The sequence below is a fragment of the Lampetra fluviatilis genome, unplaced genomic scaffold, assembly GCF_964198595.1.
Source record: "Lampetra fluviatilis unplaced genomic scaffold, kcLamFluv1.1 SCAFFOLD_323, whole genome shotgun sequence".
Classification (NCBI taxonomy): Eukaryota; Metazoa; Chordata; class Hyperoartia; order Petromyzontiformes; family Petromyzontidae; genus Lampetra; species Lampetra fluviatilis.
In genome coordinates, this window is record NW_027621724.1 from 53,403 (window position 1) to 71,377 (window position 17,975).

At 57.4% G+C, this 17,975-nt stretch overlaps 1 protein-coding gene across 1 annotated transcript; it reads left to right on the top strand.

Annotated features, from left to right (window-relative positions):
• Positions 1 to 6,840: 6,840 nt before the first annotated feature.
• Positions 6,841 to 13,414, top strand: LOC144955622 (uncharacterized). The gene is made up of 6 exons (XM_078885794.1): positions 6,841 to 6,994; positions 7,865 to 7,918; positions 9,316 to 9,405; positions 10,624 to 10,888; positions 12,474 to 12,658; positions 13,212 to 13,414. Exons 1-5 carry the CDS (start codon positions 6,905 to 6,907, stop codon positions 12,488 to 12,490), a joined length of 516 nt encoding a protein of 171 aa, XP_078741920.1. The 5' UTR covers positions 6,841 to 6,904; the 3' UTR covers positions 12,491 to 12,658; positions 13,212 to 13,414.
• The last annotated feature ends 4,561 nt before the right edge of the window (positions 13,415 to 17,975 follow it).

Consider the following 17,975-nt stretch of genomic DNA (forward strand, 5'->3'; position numbering starts at 1 on the left):
GTGGGTGAGTGGGTGGTTGGGTAGGTGGTTGAGTGGGTGGTTGAGTGGGTGGGTGGGTGGGTGGTTGGGTCGGTGGGTGGTTGGGTGGAGTAATGGGTTGGTGGGTGGGTGGATGGATGAATGGGTTGGTGGGTGGGTGGTTGGGTGGGTGGGTGGTTGGGTGGGTGGGTGGGTGGTTGGGTGGGTGGGTGGGTGCGTGGTTGGGTGGGTGGGTGGGTGCGTGGTTGGGTGGGTGGGTGGGTGCGTGGTTGGGTGGGTGGGTGGGTGCGTGGTTGGGTGGGTGGGTGGGTGCGTGGTTGGGTGGGTGAGTGGATGGGTGCGTGGTTGGGTGGGTGGGTGTGTGCGTGGTTGGGTGGGTGGGTGTGTGGGTGGGTGGGTGGGTGTGTGGGTGGGTGGGTGGGTGTGTGCGTGGTTGGGTGGGTGGGTGGGTGTGTGCGTGGTTGGGTGGGTGGATGTGTGCGTGGTTGGGTGGGTGGATGTGTGCGTGGTTGGGTGGGTGGGTGGGTGAGTGGGTGGGTGCGTGGTTGGGTGAGTGGGTGGGTGCGTGGTTGGGTGAGTGGTTGGGTGAGTGGGTGGGTGAGTGGGTGGGTGCGTGGGTGGGTGGGTGCGTGGTTGGGTGGGTGGGTGTGTGCGTGGTTGGGTGGGTGGGTGGGTGTGTGCGTGGTTGGGTGGGTGGGTGGATGAATGGGTTGGTGGATGGGTGCGTGGGTGGGTGGGTGGGTGCGTGATTGGGTGGGTGGGTGGGTGCGTGGTTGGGTGGGTGGGTGGGTGCGTGATTGGGTGGGTGGGTGGGTGCGTGGTTGGGTGGGTGGGTGGGTGGTTGGGTGGGTGGGTGGTTGGGTGGGTGGGTGGGTGGTTGGGTGGGTGGGTGGGTGGTTGGGTGGGTGGGTGGTTGGGTGGGTGGGTGGTTGGGTGGGTGGGTGGTTGGGTGGGTGGGTGGTTGGGTGGGTGGGTGGTTGGGTGGGTGGGTGGTTGGGTGGGTGGGTGCGTGGTTGGGTGGGTGGGTGCGTGGTTGGGTGGGTGGGTGCGTGGTTGGGTGGGTGGGTGCGTGGTTGGGTGGGTGGGTGGGTGGGTGCGTGGTTGGGTGGGTGGGTGGGTGGGTGCGTGGTTGGGTGGGTGGGTGGGTGGGTGCGTGGTTGGGTGGGTGGGTGGGTGCGTGCGTGGTTGGGTGGGTGGGTGCGTGCGTGGGTGGGTGGGTGTGTGCGTGGTTGGGTGGGTGGGTGGGTGTGTGCGTGGTTGGGTGGGTGGGTGGGTGTGTGCGTGGTTGGGTGGGTGGGTGGGTGTGTGCGTGGTTGGGTGGGTGGGTGGGTGTGTGCGTGGTTGGGTGGGTGGGTGTGTGCGTGGTTGGGTGGGTGGGTGCGTGGTTGGGTGGGTGGGTGGGTGCGTGGTTGGGTGAGTGGGTGGGTGCGTGGTTGGGTGAGTGGGTGGGTGCGTGGTTGGGTGAGTGGTTGGGTGAGTGGGTGGGTGCGTGGTTGGGTGAGTGGGTGGGTGGGTGGGTGTGTGCGTGGTTGGGTGGGTGGGTGTGTGCGTGGTTGGGTGGGTGGGTGTGTGCGTGGTTGGGTGGGTGGGTGTGTGCGTGGTTGGGTGGGTGGGTGGGTGCGTGGTTGGGTGGGTGGGTGGATGAATGGGTTGGTGGATGGGTGCGTGGTTGGGTGGGTGGGTGGGTGCGTGATTGGGTGGGTGGGTGGGTGGGTGCGTGGTTGGGTGGGTGGGTGGGTGCGTGGTTGGGTGGGTGGGTGGGTGCGTGGTTTGGTGGGTGGGTGGGTGCGTGGTTGGGTGGGTGGGTGCGTGGTTGGGTGGGTGGGTGGTTGGGTGGGTGGGTGGGTGTGTGCGTGGTTGGGTGGGTGGGTGGGTGTGTGCGTGGTTGGGTGGGTGGGTGGGTGTGTGCGTGGTTGGGTGGGTGGGTGGGTGGTGTGTGCGTGGTTGGGTGGGTGGGTGGGTGTGTGCGTGGTTGGGTGGGTGGGTGGGTGTGTGCGTGGTTGGGTGGGTGGGTGTGTGCGTGGTTGGGTGGGTGGGTGGGTGTGTGCGTGGTTGGGTGGGTGGGTGGGTGTGTGTGCGTGGTTGGGTGGGTGGGTGTGTGCGTGGTTGGGTGGGTGGGTGGGTGTGTGCGTGGTTGGGTGGGTGGGTGGGTGTGTGCGTGGTTGGGTGGGTGGGTGGGTGTGTGCGTGGTTGGGTGGGTGGGTGGGTGTGTGCGTGGTTGGGTGGGTGGGTGGGTGTGTGCGTGGTTGGGTGGGTGGGTGGGTGTGTGCGTGGGTGGGTGGGTGTGTGCGTGGTTGGGTGGGTGGATGTGTGCGTGGTTGGGTGGGTGGATGTGTGCGTGGGTGGGTGTGTGCGTGGTTGGGTGGGTGGGTGTGTGCGTGGTTGGGTGGGTGGGTGTGTGCGTGGTTGGGTGGGTGGGTGTGTGCGTGGTTGGGTGGGTGGGTGTGTGCGTGGTTGGGTGGGTGGGTGTGTGCCTGGTTGGGTGGGTGGGTGGGTGCGTGGTTGGGTGGGTGGGTGGGTGCGTGGTTGGGTGGGTGAGTGCGTGGTTGGGTGGGTGGGTGGGTGCGTGGTTGGGTGGGTGGGTGGGTGCGTGGTTGGGTGGGTGGGTGGGTGCGTGGTTGGGTGGGTGGGTGGGTGCGTGGTTGGGTGGGTGGGTGGGTGCGTGGTTGGGTGGGTGGGTGGGTGCGTGGTTGGGTGGGTGGGTGGGTGCGTGGTTGGGTGGGTGGGTGGTTGGGTGGGTGGGTGCGTGGTTGGGTGGGTGGGTGGGTGCGTGGTTGGGTGGGTGGGTGGGTGCGTGGTTGCGTGGTTGGGTGGGTGGGTGGGTGCGTGGTTGGGTGGGTGGGTGGGTGCGTGGTTGGGTGGGTGGGTGGGTGCGTGGTTGGGTGGGTGGGTGGGTGCGTGGTTGGGTGAGTGGATGGGTGCGTGGTTGGGTGGGTGGATGAGCGGGCGGGTGGATGAGTGGGCGGGTGGATGAGTGGGTGGAGTTTACGGTGTCACCCCCCCCCCCGTGCCCCCCAGGAAGCGAGGTTCACGCAGCCACAGGGCGCACAGCGCCCCCCGGAGTGGCTCGTCAAGTCCCCGGCAGCAGCAGCAGCAGGCTCAGCAGGTGCTCGCCCGCAGGTAGCAGCAGCCCAACCTCGGCGCCTCCGCTCCTCACGCTCGCACACTCACTCACTCACTGACTCACGGACTCACTTACACACTCACACACTCACACACTCACTCACGCACTCACGCACTCACCCACTCACTCACACACTCACTCACACACTCACTGACTCACTTACACACTCACTCACTCATACACTCGCTCACTCACACACTCACTGACTCACTTACTCACACACTCACTCACTGACTCACTCATACACACACTGACTCACTCAAACACTCACACACTCACTCACACACTCACACACTCACTGACTCACTCAAACACTCACACACTCACGCTCGCACACTTACACACTCACTCACTGACTCACTCACGCACTCACACACACTCACTCACTCATACACTCACACACTCACTCACACACTCACTCACACACTCACTCACTCGCACACTCACTTGCACACTCACTCGCACACTCACTCACTCACACTCACCCACTCACTCACCTCTCTCCGTCTCACTGTGTGTGTGTGTCTCACTGTGTGTGTCTCACTGTGTGTGTGTCTCTGTCTCACTGTGTGTGTCTTTGTCTCACTGTGTGTGTGTCTCACCATGTCTCTCTCTCACTGTGTGTCTCTGTCTCTGTGTGTGTGTCTCACCGTGTGTGCCTCTGTGTCTCACCGTGTGTGCCTCTGTGTCTCACCGTGTGTGCCTCTGTGTCTCACCGTGTGTGTCTCTGTGTCTCACCGTGTGTGTCTCTGTGTCTCACCGTGTGTGTCTCTGTGTCTCACCGTGTGTGTCTCTGTGTCTCACCGTGTGTGTCTCTGTGTCTCACCGTGTGTGTCTCTGTGTCTCACCGTGTGTGTCTCTGTGTCTCACCGTGTGTGTCTCTGTGTCTCACTGTCTCACCGTGTCTCTGTGTCTCACTGTGTGTCTCTGTGTCTCCCTGCTGCAGGCTGGAGAAGGCTGTCTCACTGTGTGTGTCTCTGTGTGTCTCACTGTGTCTCTGTGTCTCACCGTGTGTGTGTGTGTCTCTGTGTGTCTCACTGTGTCTCTGTGTCTCACCGTGTGTGTGTGTGTCTCTGTGTCTCACTGTGTCTCTGTGTCTCACTGTCTCACTGTGTCTCTCTGTCTCACCGTGTGTGTGTCTCACTGTGTGTCTGTGTCTCACCGTGTGTGTGTGTCTCACTGTGTCTCTCTGTCTCACCGTGTGTGTGTCTCACTGTGTGTCTCTGTGTCTCACCTTGTGTGTCTCTGTCTCCCTGCTGCAGGCTGGAGAAGGCTGTCTCACCGTGTGTGTCTCTGTGTCTCACCGTGTGTGTGTCTCACTGTGTCTCACTGTGTCTCACTGTGTCTCACTGTGTCTCACTGTGTCTCACCGTGTGTGTGTGTCTTACTGTGTGTCTCTGTGTCTCACCGTGTGTGTCTCACTGTGTCTCACTGCTGCCGGCTGGAGAAGGCTGTGTGTGTGTCTCACTCTGTGTCTCACTGTGTCTCACCTTGTCTCTGTGTCTCACTGTGTGTCTCTGTGTCTCCCTGCTGCAGGCTGGAGAAGGCTGTCTCACCGTGTGTGTCTCTGTGTCTCACTGTGTGTCTCTGTGTCTCACCGTGTGTGTGTCTCTGTGTCTCACCGTGTGTGTCTCTGTGTCTCCCTGCTGCAGGCTGGAGAAGGCTGTCTCACCGTGTGTGTGTCTCTGTGTCTCACTGTGTGTCTCTGTGTCTCACTGTGTGTCTCTGTGTCTCACCGTGTGTCTCTGTGTCTCACTGTGTGTGTCTCACCATGTCTCTGTGTCTCACTGTGTGTGTCTCACTGTGTGTCTCACCGTGTGTCTCACTGTGTGTCTCACCGTGTGTGTCTCACCGTGTGTGTCTCTGTGTCTCCCTGCTGCAGGCTGGAGAAGGCTGTCTCACCGTGTGTGTCTCTGTGTCTCACCGTGTGTGTCTCTGTGTCTCACCGTGTGTCTCTGTGTCTCACCGTGTGTGTCTGTGTGTCTCACTGTGTCTCACTGTGTGTCTCACTGTGTCTCACTGTGTGTCTCACCGTGTGTGTCTCTGTGTCTCCCTGCTGCAGGCTGGAGAAGTCTCGCCAGCTGCAGGAGCAGCGTGAGAAGGAGCAGCAGGAGCAGCGGGAGAAGCAGCAGATGGCTGCCGTGGCCGCAGCCGCAGCAGCGGCGGCCGCCACTATCGCTTCCATCGGTGAGACGGGGAGAGACACGGGGAGAGAGAGACACGGGGAGACAGAGACACGGGGAGAGAGACACGGGGAGAGAGACACGGGGAGACAGAGACACGTGGAGAGAGAGACACGGGGAGAGAGAGACACAGAGACACGGGGAGAGAGAGACACGGGGAGAGAGAGACACGGGGAGAGAGAGACACGGGGAGAGAGAGACACGGGGAGAGAGAGACACGGGGAGAGAGAGACACGGGGAGAGAGAGACACGGGGAGAGAGAGACACAGAGACACGGGGAGAGAGAGACACGGGGAGAGAGAGACACGGGGACACGGGGAGAGAGACACGGGGAGACAGAGACACGGGGAGAGAGAGACACGGGGAGAGAGAGACACGGGGAGAGAGAGACACGGGGAGAGAGAGACACGGGGAGAGAGAGACACGGGGAGAGAGAGACACGGGGAGAGAGACACGGGGAGAGAGACACGGGGACACAGGGAGAGAGACACGGGGAGAGAGACACGGGGAGACAGAGACACGGGGAGACAGAGACATGGGGAGACAGAGACACGGGGAGACAGAGACACGGGGAGACAGAGACACGGGGAGAGAGAGACACGGGGAGAGAGAGACACAGAGACACGGGGAGAGAGAGACACGTGGAGAGAGAGACACGTGGAGAGAGAGACACGGGGAGAGAGAGACACGGGGAGAGAGAGACACGGGGAGAGAGAGACACGGGGAGAGAGAGACACGGGGAGAGAGAGACACGGGGAGAGAGAGACACGGGGAGAGAGAGACACGGGGAGAGAGAGACACGGGGAGAGAGAGACACGGGGAGACAGAGAGACGGGGAGACAGAGACACGGGGAGACACGGGGAGACACGGGGAGACACGGGGAGACACGGGGAGACAGAGACACAGAGACACGGGGAGACAGAGACACGGGGAGACAGAGACACAGAGACACGGGGAGACAGACACGGGGAGACGGAGACATGTGTGGAGGTGTGTGTGTGTAGAGGTGTGTGTTTGTACGTGTCTGTGTAGAGGTGTGTGTAGGTGTGTACGTGTGTGTGTGTGTACGTGTGTAGATGTGTGTAGAGGTGTGTGTGTGTGTGTACGTGTGTAGAGGTGTGTGTGTACGTGTAGAGGTGTGTGTGTGTGTGTACGTGTGTAGATGTGTGTGTGTACTTGTGTGTGTGTAGATGTGTGTGTGTGTAGATGTGTAGGTGTGTGTGTGTGTGTAGATGTGTGTGTGTGTAGATGTGTAGGTGTGTGTACGTGTGTAGATGTGTGTGTGTGTGTGTAGAGGTGTGTGTGTATGTACGTGTGTAGATGTGTGTGTGTACTTGTGTGTGTGTGTAGATGTGTGTGTGTGTGTAGAGTTGTGTGTGTGTGTGTGACAGAGCCGCCCCCCCCCCTCCCCCCCCATCAGAGGCTGCCGAATCGTCGGCGTCGTCTGCCGGTTCGGCGTCTACCGGTGCAGCCACCACCACCACTCCCCTGCTGCCCTGCTCAGCCGTGGCTACGTCTGCCCCGGTGGTGGGGGCAGTGGGGGCAGTGGGGGCAGTGGGGGCAGTGGGGGCAGGGACGGGGGTGGGGGCAGGGCAGCCGCCCCCCACCGGTGCCACCATGCTCACGGGGTTCTCCCAGCATGCACTGGGGGGAGGAGGCGCCGCGCTGCTGTCGGCCATCTTGGCGGCAAGGGGCACGGCCAATCAGGTGAGGGGTGGCGGGGGTGGGTTGTCATGGTGATGTTGATGATGGTTGTCGTGGTGATGTTGATGGTGGTTGTCATGGTGATGTTGATGATGGTTGTCGTGGTGATGTTGATGATGGTTGTCGTGGTGATGTTGATGGTGGTTGTCATAGTGATGTTGATGGTGGTTGTCATGGTGATGTTGATGATGGTTGTCATAGTGATGTTGATGGTGGTTGTCATGGTGATGTTGATGATGGTTGTCGTGGTGATGTTGATTATGGTTGTCATGGTGATGTTGATGATGGTTGTCGTGGTGATGTTGATGATGGTTGTCGTGGTGATGTTGATGGTGGTTGTCGTGGTGATGTTGATGATGGTTGTCGTGGTGATGTTGATGATGGTTGTCATGGTGATGTTGATGGTAGTGATGATGTTGATGGTAGTGATGATGTTGATGGTGGTTGTCATGGTGATGGTGGTTGTCATGGTGATGTTGATGGTAGTGATGATGTTGATGGTGGTTGTCATGGTAATGTTGATGATGGTTGTCGTGATGTTGATGATGGTTGTCATAGTGATGTTGATGGTGGTTGTCATGGTGATGTTGATGATGGTTGTCGTGGTGATGTTGTTGATGATGGTTGTCATGGTGATGTTGATGGTAGTGATGATGTTGATGGTGGTTGTCATGGTGATGGTGGTTGTCATGGTGATGGTGGTTGTCATGGTGATGTTGATGGTAGTGATGATGTTGATGGTGGTTGTCATGGTGATGTTGATGGTGGTTGTCATGGTGATGTTGATGGCGGTTGTGATGGTGGTGGTCATGGTGATGATGGTTGTCATGGCGATGTTGATGGTGGTTGTCATGGCGATGTTATCTCTCTCAGCACAACGCTGCACTCCTCTCTGCCTTCCTGAACCAAGACCCCAGCAGACAGGAGGTGATACCCAGCAACACACATCACTACACGTCACGAGCACTGGGGATGCTGGCCACCCGCCCCTACAGCCCTGCAGGAGGCTACCTGGGGGAGCTTTGTCTGTGCGTGGCATGTGTAGTACATAGACATTGCTGCTGCTACTTGCTAGCTAACAGCACTTGCCCCTACAGCCCTGCTAGAGGCTACCTGGGGGAGCTTTGTCTGTGCGTGGTGTGTGTAGTGCATAGACACTGCAACTCGCTAGCGAACAGCACTTGCCCCTACAGCCCTGCTAGAGGCTACCTGGGGGAGCTTTGTCTGTGCGTGGCGTGTGTAGTACATAGACACTGCTGCTGCTACTTGCTAGCTAACAGCACTTGCCCCTACAGCCCTGCTAGAGGCTACCTGGGGGAGCTTTGTCTGTGCGTGGCGTGTGTAGTACATAGACACTGCTGCTGCTACTTGCTAGCTAACAGCACTTGCCCCTACAGCCCTGCTAGAGGCTACCTGGGGGAGCTTTGTCTGTGCGTGGCGTGTGTAGTACATAGACACTGCTGCTGCTACTTGCTAGCTAACAGCACTTGCCCCTACAGCCCTGCTAGAGGCTACCTGGGGGAGCTTTGTCTGTGCGTGGTGTGTGTAGTACATAGACATTGCTGCTGCTACTCGCCAGCTAACAGCACTTGCCCCTACAGCCCTGCTAGAGGCTACCTGGGGGAGCTTTGTCTGTGCGTGGTGTGTGTAGTACATAGACATTGCTGCTGCTACTTGCTAGCTAACAGCACTTGCCCCTACAGCCCTGCTAGAGGCTACCTGGGGGAGCTTTGTCTGTGCGTGGCGTGTGTAGTACATAGACATTGCTGCTGCTACTCGCCAGCTAACAGCACTTGCCCCTACAGCCCTGCTAGAGGCTACCTGGGGGAGCTTTGTCTGTGTGTGGTGTGTGTAGTGCATAGACACTGCTGCTCGCTAGCTAACAGCACTTGCCCCTACAGTGTGTGGAGGCTACACGGGAGAGCTTTGCCTGTGTGTGGTGTGTGTAGTGCATAGACACTGCAACTCGCTAGCGAACAGCACTTGCCCCTACAGTGTGTGGAGGCTACACGGGAGAGCTTTGCCTGTGTGTGGTGTGTGTAGTGCATAGACACTGCAACTCGCTAGCGAACAGCACTTGCCCCTACAGCCCTGCTAGAGGCTACCTGGGGGAGCTTTGCCTGTGCGTGGTGTGTGTAGTGCATAGACACTGCAACTCGCTAGCTCACAGCACTTGCCCCTACAGTGTGTGGAGGCTACACGGGAGAGCTTTGCCTGTGCGTGGTGTGTGTAGTGCATAGACACCGCAACTCGTTAGCTCACAGCACTTGCCCCTACAGTGTGTGGAGGCTACACGGGGGACCTTTGCCTGTGTCTGTGCGCAGGGTCATCCGCACCCCGCGCTGGCCGCCAACCGGAACCTGAGCCCGCACCTGTCGGCCCTGCTGGCCGCGGGCTCACAGGTGTCACCACAGGTCAGAGGTCACGGCCCTGTCTCTCCTAATCATCTCCAGCTTTCTACTCGCCAAATCACCAACTCACCCACCAACTCACCCACTCACTCACCCATCCACCCACCCACTCACTTACCCACCAACTTACCCACTCACCCGCCCACTCACCAACCCAATCCACTCACTCACCCACCTTACTCACCCAATCACTCACCCACCTTACTCACCCAATCACTCACCCACTCACCCACCCACCAACTCACCCACCTACCTTACTCACCCACCCACTAACCCACTCACCCACCCACAAACTCACTCACCCACACACTCACCCACCTAACTCACCCACCAACTCACCCACTCACCTACCCACCAACTCACCCACCAACTCACCCACTAACCCATCCACTCACCCATCCACCCACTCACCCACTCACTCACCCACTCACCCACTCACCCACCAACCCACTCACCCACCCACTCACTCACCCACCCACCCACTCACCCACTCACCCACCAACCCACTCACCCACTCACCCACCCACTCACCCACCCACTCACTCACCCAATCACTCACCCACCCACCAACTCACCCACCCACCAACTCACCCACCTATCAACTCACCCACTCACCCATCCACTCACCCACCCATCCACTCACCCACCCACTCACCCACCAACTCACTCACCCACCAACTCACTCACCCACTCACTCACCCATCCACCCACTCACCCACCCATCCACTCACCCACCCATCCACTCACCCACCCACTCACCCACCAACTCACTCACCCACCCACTCACTCAACCACCCACTCACCCACCCACTCACCCACCCACTCACCTACCCACTCACCCACCCACTCACCTACCCACTCACCCACCCACTCACCCACCCACCCACCCACTCACCCAATCACTCACCCACCCACCAACTCACCCACCCATCAACTCACCCACTCACCCACTCACTCACCCACTCACTCACCCATCCACCCACCCATCCACTCACCCATCCACTCACCCACCAACTCACCCACCAACTCACCCACCCACCTACCCACTCACCCACTCACTCACCCACCCACCCACCCACCCACTCACCCATCCACTCACCCACCCACTCACTCACCCACCCACCCACCAACTCACCCACTCACTCACCCACCCACTCACTCACCCACCCACCCACCCACCCACTCACCCACCCACTCCCCTCCCCCCCCACACCTCCGCAGGTCGCCTTCGCTGCTCAGATGGCCGCGTTGCAAGCCGCCTCCTCCACCTCCTCTGCCTCGTCGGGGATCCTGCGTGGCGGCCGCGGCGTAGCGATGGGTGGGACAGCGGTGGGGGGGGGCAGGGGGCGCTGGGGGCAAGCGCAAGCTGCTGTGGCAGGGCCGCCCCGGGGAGCGCTCCGCCACCAAGGAGCTCTGGGAGAACCTCAACTTCGGCAGCAAGGACCAGAACAACAAGTTTCGCAAGCTCATGGGCATCCATGGCAAGGTGGGTGGTGGGTGGTGAGTGAGTGGGTGGGTGAGTGGGTGGGTGAGTGAGTGGGTGGGTGAGTGAGTGGGTGAGTGGGTGAGTGAGTGGGTGGGTGGTTGAGTAGGTGGGTGAATGGGTGGGTGGGTGAATGAATGAGTGGGTGAGTGGGTGGGTGGGTGAGTGAGTGGGTGAATGAATGAGTGGGTGGGTGAATGAATGAGTGGTTGAGTGGGTGGATAGGTGGTTGAGTGAGTGGGTGGGTGAATGAGTGGGTGGGTGGGTGAGTGGGTGAGTGGGTGGGTGGGTGAGTGGGTGGGTGGGTGAGTGGGTGGGTGAGTGGTGGGTGGGTGGGTGGGTGGGTGAGTGGGTGGGTGGGTGAGTAAGTGGGTGGGGTGGGTGGGTAGTGGGTGGTACAGTGGGTGGGTGGGTGAGTGGGTGGGTGGGTGAGTAAGTGGGTGGGGTGGGTGGGTAGTGGGTGGTACAGTGGGTGGGTGGGTGAGTGGGTGAGTGAGTGGGTGGGTGGGTGAGTGGGTGAGTGAGTGGGTGGGTGGGTGAGTGAGTGGGTGGGTGGGTGGGTGGGTGAGTGAGTGGGTGGGTGAGTGAGTGGGTGGGTGAGTGAGTGGGTGGGTGGGTGGGTGGGTGAGTGGTTGGTACGGTGGGTGGGTGAGTGGGTGGGTGGGTGGGGTACGGTGGGTGAGTGGGTGGGTGAGTGGGTGGGTGGGTGAGTGGGTGGGTGGGTGAGTGGGTGGGTGGGTGAGTAAGTGGGTGGGGTGGGTGGGTAGTGGGTGGTACAGTGGGTGGGTGGGTGGGTGGGTGGGTGGGTGAGTAAGTGGGTGGGGTGGGTGGGTAGTGGGTGGTACAGTGGGTGGGTGGGTGGGTGAGTGGGTGGGTGGGTGGGTGAGTGAGTGGGTGGGTGGGTGAGTGAGTGGGTGGGTGGGTGAGTGAGTGGGTGGGTGGGTGAGTGAGTGGGTGGGTGGGTGAGTGAGTGGGTGGGTGAGTGGGTGGGTGAGTGAGTGGGTGAGTGAGTGGGTGGGTGGGTGAGTGGGTGGGTGGGTGAGTGAGTGGGTGGGTGGGTGGGTGAGTGAGTGGGTGGGTGAGTGGGTGGGTGGGTGGGTGAGTGGTTGGTACGGTGGGTGGGTGAGTGGGTGGGTGGTACGGTGGGTGAGTGGGTGGGTGAGTGGGTGGTACGGTGGGTGGGTGAGTGGGTGGGTGGTATGGTGGGTGAGTGGGTGGGTGGTACGGTAGGTGAGTGGGTGGGTGAGTGGTACGGTGGGTGAGTGGGTGGGGTGGGTGGGTGGTACGGTGGGTGAGTGGGTGGGTGGGTGGTACGGTGGGTGAGTGGGTGGGTGGTACGGTAGGTGGGTGGGTGGGTGAGTGGTACGGTGGGTGAGTGGTACGGTGGGTGAGTGAGTGGGTGGGTGGTACGGTGGGTGGGTGGCTGAGTGAGTGGGTGGGTGGGTGAGTGTGTGGGTTAACAACACAAATCCCCGTCTACTCTCTCCTCCGTGTCTCCCTCCTGTCTCCCCCGTGTCTCCCCCCCCCCCCCCCCCCCCCCCCGTGTCTCCCCCTGCTCCCCCGTGTCTCCCCCGTGTCTCCCCCCCAGCCCCAGGAGGGTGGTGATGGCGAGGCGTCCGTGGTGGACGTGGCTGCGGACAGTGAGAGTGCCAAGGCGCTGCAGAAGCAGGAGGAGGTGTTCCGTGACCTGGACGCGCAGTACAGCCTGGCGCGCGCGCACACTCACACGCAGCGCGGCACGGGGCTCGGCTTCCACTCACGCTCCTTCGAATAGTGAGCGGGCACACGCACACACACGCGCACACACGCACACACGCGCACACACGCACGCACACACACGCAGACACACACAGACACGCACACACACGCAGACACACACAGACACGCACGCAGACACGCACACGCACACGCACGCACACACACACACGCAGACACAGACACACACGCACGCACAGCGTGGCACGGGCCTCGGGGGGGGAGACGTCGGGGGGGGGAGACGGGGGGGGAAGACGTGGGGGGGGGAGACGTGGGGGGGGGGGAGACGTGGGGGGGGGGGGGAGACGTGGGGGGGGGGAGACGTGGGGGGGGGGGAGACGTGGGGGGGGGGGGAGACGTGGGGGGGGGGGAGACGTGGGGGGGGGGGAGACGTGGGGGGGGGGAGACGTGGGGGGGGGGGGAGACGTGGGGGGGGGGGAGACGTGGGGGGGGGGGGGAGACGTGGGGGGGGGGGGAGACGTGGGGGGGGGGGAGACGTGGGGGGGGGGGACGCATGTGTGTGTTAACACGTGGTGTGTGTGTGTGTCTTGTCTCTCTGTGTCCACCACAGCTGAGAGCGCTTGGAACGGACTCCACTACCCCCCTCGTCACAAACCAGCCCTGTCTCTCTCTGTCTCTCTCACTATGTGTCTCTGTCTCTCTGTCTCAGTCCTCTGTCTGTCTCTCTCCTCTGTCTGTCTCACTCCTGTCTCCAGGTGGGCGAGTGAATGAGTGAATGTTTGAGTGGTTGAGTGAGTGGGTGGGTGAGTGAGTGGGTGGGTGGTTGAGTGGGTGGGTGAATGAGTGGGTGAATGAATGAGTGGGTGGGTGGGTGAATGAATGAGTGAGTGGGTGGGTGGGTGAATGAATGAGTGAGTGAGTGGGTGAATGAATGAGTGGGTGGGTGAATGAATGAGTGGTTGAGTGGGTGGATAGGTGGTTGAGTGGGTGGGTGAATGAATGAGAGGGTGGGTGGATGAATGAATGGGTGGGTGGGTGGATGGTTGAGTGAGTGGGTGGGTGGATGAATGAATGAGTGGGTGGGTGGATGGTTGAGTGAGTGGGTGGGTGAATGGGTGAGTGGGTCCGTGATCGAATGAGTGGGTGAGTGGTGGGTAAGGTGAGTAGTGAGGTGAGTGTTTATGGTCCCCCGTTAGTGTGGGGGCTGCCCCCCCTCCCCCTCCTCCCTCCCCCCCCTCCCCCCCCTCCCTCCGTGGTGAGGGGGGGGGGGTGCATCATCCTCCTGTTGTGGTCATTACAAATAAACGCGCGGATTTCAACTCCACTACTCACTCAGCAGCCTCCTGTCCGATGGGTGGGTGAGTGGGTGGTTGGGTGGGTGGGTGGTTGGGTGGGTGGGTGGGTGGTTGGGTGGGTGGGTGAGTGGGTGGTTGGGTGGGTGGGTGAGTGGGTGGTTGGGTGGGTGGGTGAGTGGGTGGTTGGGTGGGTGGGTGAGTGGGTGGTTGGGTGGGTGGGTGAGTGGGTGGTTGGGTGGGTGGGTGAGTGGGTGGTTGGGTGGGTGGGTGAGTGGGTGGTTGGGTGGTTGGGTGGGTGGGTGGGTGAGTGGGTGGTTGGGTGGGTGGGTGAGTGGGTGGTTGGGTGGGTGGGTGGGTGGTTGAGTGGGTGGGTGGTTGGTTGGTTGGGTGGGTGGTTGGGTGGGTGGTTGGGTGGTTGGGTGGGTAGGTGGTTGGGTGGGTGGGTGGGTGGTTGGGTGGGTGGGTGGGTGGTTGGGTGGGTGGGTGGTTGGATGGGTGGGTGGGTGGTTGGATGGGTGGGTGGGTGGTTGGATGGGTGGGTGGGTGGTTGGATGGGTGGGTGGGTGGTTGGATGGGTGGGTGGGTGGTTGGATGGGTGGGTGGGTGAGTGGGTGGGTGGTCGGGTGGATGAGCAAGGCTTAGAGAGCACATACACACACGGGGTAGAGGAGACGTCACCACATCGATCTCCGTCCAGCAGTCGATGGACCCTGGCTGAGTGCTGGAGTCAAGATTCTACCCATTCGGGAAGACCGGTGGAGATATTCCAGAAGAGGTGCTTCTGTTTTATTGATTGTCTACCGAATTCAGAATATTGGTCACGTCAATAGGCGTCGTCTTATCAATTCCGGTAGATGTCTTCTGGAAGACGTGTTCTCGTTTTATTGGTAGAGTCTTCCGGAAACGGGTGAAGTTTCTAGCCAATGGGTCTCGTTAATGGAGACGCCGTCTACCTATTCCGGTAGACATCTTCCAGAAGATGCTCCTCTGTTTTATTCCATCTACCGCTTCCAGAAGATGGTGGGGGTCGGGATTGCGTCACCGTCATGGCGGAGCTTTGACGACTTCCCGCGGGGCGATTTACCGCCCCGGGTTACGCGGATTCTTTTTTTTCGTCGTTTCTCGCGATGGCTGATCGCCCCGAAACGTTTAAGAAACGCATCGCGTGTGGGGGGGGGAGCTGCTTTGGAAAAAGTGTATTTCGTTTTAAACGTCCTCGCCGATGTTGAACTTCTCTGCGTTGTCGTTTAACGGGGCGCTACTTTTTGTGTTGCCGCCAGTGCTGCTACTGGGCGGAGGGTTACAACAAAGCTCGCGGGTGGGGGGGGCGGTGAGTCGGCTGAGGTGCTATTGCAAATCCTAACACGGATAGGAATAGGGATTCGTGTTAATTGTATAACTAGCAGAGTGTATATGCTTGGTTGGTGGGGAGTTGAAAGTGGCTGGACACAATATACATGTTTTGGTGATAGTTTTATGTTTGTTTTTGTGAGGTAATATGTATTTTGATGAGGGTGTTCAGCAGAGGTGTGGACTCGAGTCATGTGACTTGGACTCGAGTCAGACTCGAGTCATGAATTTGATGACTTGCGACTCGACTTGGACTTGCATAACAATGACTTTGTCCCACCTATGAGATGTGGACTCGAGTCATGTGACTTGGACTCGAGTCAGACTCGAGTCATGAATTTGATGACTTGCGACTCGACTTGGACTTGCATAACAATGACTTTGTCCCACCTCTGGTGTTCAGACTCACTCACGTCATCTCCAAATGCCCGCGCACACCTCAACGTTGACGTGGCAATCTTATTTGTGAGAGATGAATGGATTGTTGTAAACAACCCATTGATTGACCTGTCGCATTGTCATATTTCTTGAACTTAAGCACGCCGTCCATTCGCAGGCGTCTTCCGTAGACAGGAAACCCATTCCGGTTGGAATTGTGTCACCTCGGACAGTTATTCGTAGGTTTTTTCGGTAAAGTCACCATGTAGGTAAACACATTAAAAAGTAAAATAAAATAAAGATCACGACGTTTCGGAGGCAACACAAGCTTCCGTCTTCAGGTGGAACCGTCACAGCCACGACAGCTGCATCAAGTAAATGAGAGATTGCAAGAGCTACCACTCCGTTTATATAATGGTTGGAGGAGGAGGTGGTGGGGCCAGGGCCGCATACTTTTATTAATAAGGTAAGGTGAGGCTAGAGACTAAGAATAGACTGCATAAAAACTAAACATACTAAAATAATAAAAATAAAACATGATAACATTTCGATTTAAAGCTTTCGTGACTGCAGGGATTCATCTTCTTGGTTCTTTCGGTAAAGTCACGTAGAAGGGAAGTAATAAAATAATAAAAACTAAACATACTAAAATAATAAAAATAAAACATGATAACATTTCGATTTAAAGCTTTCGTGACTGCAGGGATTCATCTTCTTGGTTCTTTCGGTAAAGTCACGTAGATGGGAAGTAATAACATTTTATTACTTCCCTTCTACGTGACTTTACCTCCTGGCTACCATCAAAGGTTTGTACACGAAGCCATACAAATATACAAACACAGACATCATTTCAACCGTGATGACGGTTACAAACTGAGTAATCATTGGAAAGATGTGATTAACCATGCAAAAAAGATTTAACGACACTTATTTGCCAATCTTATTTGACAGACAACCATTACTGTTTTACCATGTTTAGTGGTGGTCTCCCTGTCACAGGTTGAGTCACAAACCGCATCTTTACCGAAAGAACCAAGAAGATGAATCCCTGCAGTCACGAAAGCTTTAAATCGAAATGTTATCATGTTTTATTTTTATTATTTTAGTATGTTTAGTTTGTATTATTTTATTACTTCCCTTCTACGTGACTTTACCGAAAGAACCAAGAAGATGAATCCCTGCAGTCACGAAAGCTTTAAATCGAAATGTTATTATGTTTTATTTTTATTATTTTATTACTTCCCTTCTACGTGACTTTACCGAAAGAACCAAGAAGATGAATCCCTGCAGTCACGAAAGCTTTAAATCGAAATGTTATCATGTTTTATTTTTATTATTTTATTACTTCCCTTCTACGTGACTTTACCGAAAGAACCAAGAAGATGAATCCCTGCAGTCACGAAAGCTTTAAATCGAAATGTTATTATGTTTTATTTTTATTATTTTAGTATGTTTAGTTTTTATTATTTTATTATTTCCCTTCTACGTGACTTTACCGAAAGAACCAAGAAGATGAATCCCTGCAGTCACGAAAGCTTTAAATCGAAATGTTATCATGTTTTATTTTTATTATTTTAGTATGTTTAGTTTTTATTATTGTATTACTTCCCTTCTACGTGACTTTACCGAAAGAACCAAGAAGATGAATCCCTGCAGTCACGAAAGCTTTAAATCGAAATGTTATCATGTTTTATTTTTATTATTTTAGTATGTTTAGTTTTTATTATTGTATTACTTCCCTTCTACGTGACTACCGAAAGAACCAAGAAGATGAATCCCTGCAGTCACGAAAGCTTTAAATCGAAATGTTATTATGTTTTATTTTTATTTTAGTATGTTTAGTTTTTATTATTTTATTACTTCCCTTCTACGTGACTTTACCGAAAGAACCAAGAAGATGAATCCCTGCAGTCACGAAAGCTTTAAATCGAAATGTGTTGTACAGATCACTGTTCTTCACGTGGCATCTGGAAAGTTCCGCGGACACAGACTTGTCAAAGTCCTGGCGAGTCCTGGGTTTGTCTTCATGGGCGAGAATAATGAGTATGCGAGCGGTGCGGCAGTCCACACTCGTGAAACTCGACCACGTAGATTCGCACGATTTGCTGGCCAAACAACCCCATCATCGAGATCCTTCAACATTGCTTTGAGCTTCTGTCGCCACACACTTTCGACAATATCTGGCCTATCTTGAGCAGTTCGGTGTGGTGCGTTTCTGTCTAACGTCTTTGTGATTCCATCCCATTGAGGGTTGCACGTCACAGTCATGAACAAATCCGGCTTGCCAAACTCGCGCACCATCGCCATGGAGTCAGTGGCGGCTCCTGCAAAATCTCTCAGGGGGGGGCAAA

Coding starts and splice junctions, on each gene's coding strand:
- LOC144955622 (XM_078885794.1), top strand. CDS start 6,905: ATGCTCACGGGGTTCTCCCAGCATGCACTGGGGGGAGGAGGCGCCGCG. Junction 6,995..7,864: donor CAAGGGGCACGGCCAATCAG/GTGAGGGGTGGC, acceptor TATCTCTCTCAG/CACAACGCTGCACTCCTCTC. Junction 7,919..9,315: donor AAGACCCCAGCAGACAGGAG/GTGATACCCAGC, acceptor GTCTGTGCGCAG/GGTCATCCGCACCCCGCGCT.